Source organism: Bufo gargarizans, unplaced genomic scaffold (genome assembly GCF_014858855.1).
Source record: "Bufo gargarizans isolate SCDJY-AF-19 unplaced genomic scaffold, ASM1485885v1 fragScaff_scaffold_136_pilon, whole genome shotgun sequence".
NCBI classification, from domain to species: Eukaryota; Metazoa; Chordata; class Amphibia; order Anura; family Bufonidae; genus Bufo; species Bufo gargarizans.
Window position 1 is genome coordinate 181629 of NW_025334059.1, and position 8280 is coordinate 189908.

General features: G+C 42.2%; 1 protein-coding gene across 2 annotated transcripts in view; it reads right to left on the reverse strand.

Annotated features, from left to right (window-relative positions):
- The window catches only part of PTK6 (protein tyrosine kinase 6), a 37691-nt gene extending 32430 nt beyond the window's left edge, over nt 1–5261 (reverse strand). Inside the window, exon 1 of one of the 2 annotated variants that reach the window (XM_044272852.1) lies at nt 4846–5261. In XM_044272852.1, coding sequence (XP_044128787.1) covers nt 4846–4925 — 80 coding nt within the window. In that variant the 5' untranslated portion in view covers nt 4926–5261. The remainder of the gene's footprint in view (nt 1–4845) is intronic. The other variant, XM_044272851.1, reaches the window with a different exon arrangement.
- Nucleotides 5262–8280: the final 3019 nt, after the last annotated feature.

The window sequence follows — 8280 nt, forward strand, 5'->3', positions numbered from 1 at the left end:
GTTCCTGATGCCTGAATGTCAATCAGCGGTCTGAGGCCGGGGCTGAGTGCCACAAAACCAACAGCAATGTCCTTGCTTATTTCCATATTGCTAAAAACTCTTTGCAGGGGAACCAAAGGTTACATAGGGTAATGGCTCTCTTTAAAGAGACCAGCTGTGTATGGAGACTTACTAGAAGTGTTTCATGGGAAAACCATATGCAAAGAGGTATCGCTCAAGGAAAGAAAACCATCTCGCTAGCGCCACCTTGTGGAGGTAACTCCCTATTAGTCAAAATCTAACTTTTTTAACAATGTGCATGTAGTAGAGGGACCGGGCGGCACAGCCATACACTCCCTTTTCAACACTTCATGCACGGGATTCAAACACAGACATCTATACGAAAATCCTAGTTGATCACAGCACTCTGTCTATTCTGGCTGGTGTGGGTGCTCGTCAGGGGTTTGTTCGAGGCTCCACCTCCTTGAACTCAAATTGTGTCAAACAATTCAGACAGCACTCCAATTTTTGTAATGCTTAATTGTTTTTCATTGGCCGGACATGGTGGTACACAAAGGAACGTTTCAGGCACATAGGATGCCCTTCGTCAGGCAGAGAGAGGAGCCGGCCGCTGACCTGTCCGCCCCTGTTAATTCTGCTGGTTATTGTTACTCGCATCCCGGATCAATAAAGGATCATTTTATGAATTACTGCTGGGTGAGTGCCACCTCATTATCCTTTTCTACTGTTGGGATTCCAACTTTTTAACAAGCCTTGGGACATGGAATATACAATAGAAGGGCGGCATTGTAATCAGCTGAGACACTGTCCTTGGTTAAGTCTTCAATAGGTGATTGTGTAGGATCTTGTGAGATGGCGCCATCCATTGTGTAGATTTGTACAAACTCATCTGCATACCACTACTATTACTAGTACTTATTTGCGGGGAAACCTTGAAAACAAATATGGCAACCATTACAGCTCTTAAAAGGGCTGTTATGAAATGTTCCTGAATGGGATATAATGGGCAGGGTTATTACCACATAGGCGGATTTGCCATTTTGGAGTCTCTGAAAGCTGGGTTACAGGCCAGTAATAGCAGACATATAGATGGTCAGCCAACTTTCCCATGGTTATGAGACATTACTATAGGTCTCATACCTATGCAATTTCCAATTGCAGTGCAATTAAAATCCCTAGTCAAGTGATATTTATCCAAAGCTAAATAGAAAAAAAACAGATCTAAAATAATTGTATGATGTGAAGAATTACAAGGTGCTCAGGAATGTGTTGAACCCTGCTGGTTACGGGCAGATGAAAGAATGGCTAAGGAGGAAATTTGCCCCTACCATCTAGAGGCCTCCACCAACCACCTCCAGCCAGTGTGTGGAAAACACTGTTGTCATGGAGCTAGTATCATTAGCATTACTTTACCCAAGTGTCCGTCTCGACCTTCGTTCTGTTCCTGGTTGGAGATTGTGATAACTGAAACCCCTAAAAGGAGTATTATATTTTTTTTTGAGGATGCCCAATACAGGGAGTGCAGAATTATTAGGCAAATGAGTATTTTGACCACATCATCCTCTTTATGCATGTTGTCTTACTCCAAGCTGTATAGGCTCGAAAGCCTACTACCAATTAAGCATATTAGGTGATGTGCATCTCTGTAATGAGAAGGGGTGTGGTCTAATGACATCAACACCCTATATCAGGTGTGCATAATTATTAGGCAACTTCCTTTCCTTTGGCAAAATGGGTCAAAAGAAGTACTTGACAGGCTCAGAAAAGTCAAAAATAGTGAGATATCTTGCAGAGGGATGCAGCACTCTTAAAATTGCAAAGCTTCTGAAGCGTGATCATCGAACAATCAAGCGTTTCATTCAAAATAGTCAACAGGGTCGCAAGAAGCGTGTGGAAAAACCAAGGCACAAAATAACTGCCCATGAACTGAGAAAAGTCAAGCGTGCAGCTGCCAAGATGCCACTTGCCACCAGTTTGGCCATATTTCAGAGCTGCAACATCACTGGAGTGCCCAAAAGCACAAGGTGTGCAATACTCAGAGACATGGCCAAGGTAAGAAAGGCTGAAAGACGACCACCACTGAACAAGACACACAAGCTGAAACGTCAAGACTAGGCCAAGAAATATCTCAAGACTGATTTTTCTAAGGTTTTATGGACTGATGAAATGAGAGTGAGTCTTGATGCGCCAGATGGATGGGCCCATGGCTGGATTGGTAAAGGGCAGAGAGCTCCAGTCCGACTCAGACGCCAGCAAGGTGGAGGTGGAGTACTGGTTTGGGCTGGTATCATCAAAGATGAGCTTGTGGGGCCTTTTCGGGTTGAGGATGGAGTCAAGCTCAACTCCCAGTCCTACTGCCAGTTTCTGGAAGACACCTTCTTCAAGCAGTGGTACAGGAAGAAGTCTGCATCCTTCAAGAAAAACATGATTTTCATGCAGGCCAATGCTCCATCACACGCGTCCAAGTACTCCACAGCGTGGCTGGCAAGAAAGGGTATAAAAGAAGAAAATCTAATGACATGGCCTCCTTGTTCACCTGATCTGAACCCCATTGAGAACCTGTGGTCCATCATCAAATTTGAGATTTACAAGGAGGGAAAACAGTACACCTCTCTGAACAGTGTCTGGGAGGCTGTGGTTGCTGCTGCACGCAATGTTGATGGTGAACAGATCAAAACACTGACAGAATCCATGGATGGCAGGCTTTTGAGTGTCCTTGCAAAGAAAGGTGGCTATATTGGTCACTGATTTGTTTTTGTTTTGTTTTTGAATGTCAGAAATGTATATTTGTGAATGTTGAGATGTTATATTGGTTTCACTGGTAAAAATAAATAATTGAAATGGGTATATATTTGTTTTTTGTTAAGTTGCCTAATAATTATGCACAGTAATAGTCACCTGCACACACAGAGATCCCCCTAAAATAGCTAAAACTAAAAACAAACTAAAAACTACTTAAAAAATATTCAGCTTTGATATTAATGAGTTTTTTGGGTTCATTGAGAACATGGTTGTTGTTCAATAATAAAATTAATCCTCAAAAATACAACTTGCCTAATAATTCTGCACTCCCTGTATTAGTGGCACAAAAAAGTATTTGCTGTTGTGTGGTGAAGTGAGAAAATTATCGCCCTTTTAGGCGTGTATTAGTGGTTAAAAAAAAGGGCTTATTAACCGTTGTGTTTTTATTTACTATTTATTTATTTGATCTAACAGTATGTCAGACAGAGAAGTGCCAGGCCCTGTACAGAGAAGTGGCAGAGGCCTAAATGTTTCTGGCGCAGGCAGAGGTTGCAGCAGAGTAAGGGGCCGTGGCAGCAGGGTTTGCAGTGAGAGGCCTGAGCTCCCGGTGTCATCTAGCGGTCATGTCTTGACCAGCAACCCAGTGTTCTTAAATGGTTGACTCGGTCATCTCTGTTTTGGATCCACTCCTTTTTTTGGGGCATTAGCAATACTGATGGATTACTGACCAAATGCTGACCGAGTGAAGGTGGATGCTCCACAAACAGGATCCATTTTTTGGGGGGTTGTTGTTCTGACGGATCAGAGGAAGGGCAAAATAATCAGTGAGGTCAACACAAACTTACTGCTGACACGCTCTCCACTCTGTCGCGGGGAGCTCTACTTGTATAAGTGTTTAATAGAACAGGTTTTGATAACATCTATGTGGAATCAGCTGATGGCGGTGTAAAAGGAGTGCGCTTCTTCTTGGCGCTAACATCGACCTGTAAGGCTGAGTTCATACTTGAGTTATTTGGTCAGTTTTGGCCCCGTGACTGCCCAAATGAGTGACGTGTGCAGTGATTCTAAGTGTGACGCCTGTCCTCTTCATGTTATACGGACTCACAGTATTATTTCACTACCACAGCAGACTCCCTATGCGTGTTACTGCAAGGCACAGTGTTCTACACCAGTGTTTCCCAACCAGTGTGCCTCCAGCTGTTGCAAAACTACAACTCCCAGCATGCCCGCACAGCCAAAGGCTGTCCAGGCATGCTGGGAGTTGTAGTTTTGCAACAGCTGGAGGCACACTGGTTGGAAAACACTGTTCTACACCACTATAAAGGTGTAGAACACCTGCAGCCAGGATATAGCAGTTTTTTTATGAAATTCATCGCGAATATATTCAGATCGAACCACATTTTTTCCCCAAAATTCTTGAAATCAGCAAATCGAATTTTTGAAAAATTTGCTCATCTCTAAATATAAGCATTTACCCATAAAATATGGGTCTATTCAGTCCATAGATTAGACCAGCCAATCTCTGAAGGCTTTAGAAATTCAGAGTTAAGCAGTCCATTTATTAACTTTTTTTTTTTTAAGCCAACACAACGCATTATTTTCTTACACCGTACCATATGGTCATCTTAGGAGGAATTCATAGCTACGGATACTTGTATGTATGGACAGTGTTAACTTTTTATACATATAATAGACCTGAGTTTTATATACATGTGTCAGCCCTGAATCTGTCTTTTACCTAGTTAGGGTCTCCAACATCATCTTGTACACTAGACATTCTGCACTCTGCTGAAGTTTACTATCTAAAATATGCAGTGTGCTATGAGCTCATGGGTGTTAGAAAAATGTTCAAATTATATTGTTCCTAACAGGTCTGCCTATGAATCTGTGCCATTGAAAGACAGTCACAGAATATAGTTGCATGTCTGTAATATACACATATAATATGCAGCCTCAAAATAAATTCATCTCTCCTACATATGTAGCATTACAGAAAAAAATATACACTGTCTAATTAACCTACATAATGTGTCAAGCCAAGTCAAAATGTAATGATTCTATCAGTTTAGATAAAGTACCATATGTACTGTAGTATTGGCTTACTTACGACTGCTCTTCCACCGTTCCTTCTTCCGCCATGTAATTATATGGCACGTATCCTTTCTCGCCAGTCCTACTGCCATCTCCTCTCAGTCTCTCCACAAGCCACCAGTCCCCACTCCTGTCCAGAGCATGGAAATGTTCACCAGCTTTGAAACTCAGCAGTTCATGGGAAGAACCTTTGAAGTCCCATACACTAACACATCTATAGGTTGGCTGGTTCATGTCTACATAGGCACACATGGTGGTATATGGTGGACTAAACAACTTCAAATATAATCTGCCCAAGTCAGCCAAGAAGAGAAGAGAGAGTTTCGTCAGCCTGGACTTTCCAGTTTGGGAATCATTGTAACATGGGTGTAGACAGAGAAAACTTGAAGCTAGAAGCTCAAATGAAATATGTAAATCTCTCAAGTTACGCTGTGATCTGACTGCTGTTTCCCAGCATTGAAAATATTACCTTCTACTTCCTCATTAGATTTACTATCAGCAACACACCTTTCTCACAGCATGAAGGAGGAGACTGGTTAAGGAAACTCGCCTGTTTTATGCTGTAGGAAGGAATTGATTGTCATAATCCTGGTTATAATCCAGTGGATAGGTTAAAACTACTGATTAGGATAAGGTTCAGGTCTAACCACTGGGACCTCCAACAATCACATAAATGGAGGTCCTGTATCTCCCCCATATGAGGTGGTGGTCGAGGATGCACACTGCCGCTTCATATATTTCTATGGGACTGCAAGAGCCTTATAGTCTGTGGGTACACTGCAGATTTTTTTCCAGATCTTGCAGAGAAAAATCTACCTATTGTTACTGGAACAAGGGGCATCTATTCTTTACTGAAAGAGTGGAAGTTTCTGCAACACAGTGGAGCAAATATATTAAGACAGGTTTATTCTGAGCCAGAGTATTGTGCCCGTGCCATCTTTAGCTTGTGCAAAATGTATATTGTAAAATGTGTCTAAATCTTTGATGTTGTTTTAGAAAGTGGTGAAGGTAATATGCAGCACAATGTGGCAAAAATATTTTTTTATCTCTGACACACTAATAGGGCTTCATACTGTAAAAATATTAGACCACTTTTTATGGCAGTTCAAACTGTCTAAAGACTGCAAGAAAACAAGGCACAAAAGTAGGACTAGACAAAAAAGTTGGCACAAAAGATGCCTAAAAAAATGGTGGCACTAACATGTCTATATTTGGTGCAGCAACGGTGCGTCACAAATTCTGGCAGAAATAAGGAGGTGTGCAGGCACAAGTGACATTGATATGTCTCCTCCAATATTATGCAGCGCTCCACTGCAAAGGGTACCTTTGACTTCATGCCCTTTATGTCCCAAAAGCTGTATATGGAGAGAGTGGGAGGTTCCTAGTACTGTTGCTAGGCATGGGCCGACACCACTACTTCTTCTGGAAGGAAGTAGTTCAGTCTAATATAAGCCGTGCACGTGTTGCCCTGTGGATTGAAAGCAGCAAAGTGACAGCATATGTGCCAGCCCATTAGGAATAGAACTACTAGATTCAGCAGAGCATTCAGCAGTCACATTAGGAATAGTGCAGAGCATCTGGCAGAGAAAGTAACACACCAACATTTAGGCTACAGACATCCCTGCACGTTGATGGGAGCAATTACCTTCAGGTTCTCCATCACACAAAAGGAATAGACTGGCCATCTGTTGAGAGACTGTGATCTGCTGAGAATAGTGTAGAGATAGCAACATAGTGAGTGAGAGAGACAAGTTTCATCCCTTGGTCGATTTGGGAAGATTGCAAAAGTGACTTATGGGGAACTTTTACTGTGCCCACCACCTCCCAAACACAGCCTCGGGACATTGCATATGCCAATTGTAAGGACTGCACTTACTGTATAGGGGTTATGCCACAATTAAAAATGTATTCCACCCAACAGATATTGCTGTCATATCTCTTTCCCCAAATACCACCATTTATCAAAACTGCCTTATTGGGTACTTTCACACTAGCGTTTTTCTTTTCCGGCATAGAGTTCCGTCACAGGGGCTCTATACCAGAAAAGAACTGATCAGGCATACCCTCATGCATTCTGAATGGAGAGTAATCCATTCAGGATGCATCAGGATGTCTTCAGTTCAGTCGTTTTGACTGATCAGGCAAAAGATAAAACCGTAGCATGCTACGATTTTATCTCTGGCGAAAAAAACTGAAGACATGCCTGAATGTCGGATCCGGCATTTTTTCCCATAGGAATGTATTAGTGCCGATCTGGCATTCAAAATACCGGATCCGTCCTTCCGGACTGCGCATGCGCAGTCCAGTAAAAATGTGAAAAAATATACAAGACGGATGCGTCTGTCCGCATGACAAGCGGAGAGACGGTGCTGTCCTTGCAATGCATTTGTGAGACGGATCTGCATCTGGATCCGTCTCACAAATGCTTTCAGTCAGTGGCGGATCCGGTGGCCAGTTCCGACGACGGAACTGCCTGCCAAATCACACTGCCGCAAGTGTGAAAGTAGCCTAAAGTTATTAGTCTACCATTGTACCTAGTGAGAAATCTGTTTTGATATTAAGTTGCTGTAGGTTACATCCTGCATTGGAGCCTCATAATGTAGGACGCACAAGAGTCAGTGGTTAAAACAAGGGACGTGGTTAGTGTCACATGTTCTGCTGATCTCAGGACACATCTCACTGCCCTAAGGCACGATGGAACACCAGATACATAAAAAAAACAGGAAGTAGGATTCAAGCATGGGGGATAAGATAAAAAAAACTGTAAATGAGGTAAATTAAAAAACACCAATAGAAGGAGAAGCGAGATCCAAGTAATTGATGAAATTCACTTTAGAGTGAAAAGTAGCTTATTGCACAACCCTTTTAATCCATCATAAAGTACGGTGGAGCTGTTGCTTTGAACCAGGTCTCATCATTATACTGGACTGCCATCTTTATAACCATATCACAGCTCCAGGGTCTGCCACTATGAATAACTACTGCCACCATCATTACCACTATCGCTACTCCTATCCTCCCTGATCTTCCCCACAGCCCATTGCATGTTGTGATGGCAGGTTCAATAAGGAAGGTCAAGAAGGGTTTTTTGGATAGCTTCTTTGCAGATTATGGGTACTAGATTCCTGGAGATGGGAAGTTGATCCAGGAAATTAGTCTTACTGCCATATTTAGTGTTGGAAGTATTGTTTTCCATTGATATGGGGTTATTGGCATCAGCCTCATAGAGGTTTGTGCCTACCTCTTGATTAACATGGTAGTATTATAGGTGGACCTTTGTCTTTTTAAATGTTATCAAATATTTATCTACATAACTTATGGGCCACTTAATTTTGTATCTACAGGTCGTCAGTTGTGGGGAACATGGGACAGGAGTAGCATTGTTCATAATTAATGCAGTATGTTGGCAAATGCACAAAAGAAGAATAATGAGGTTTGAAGAGAGGT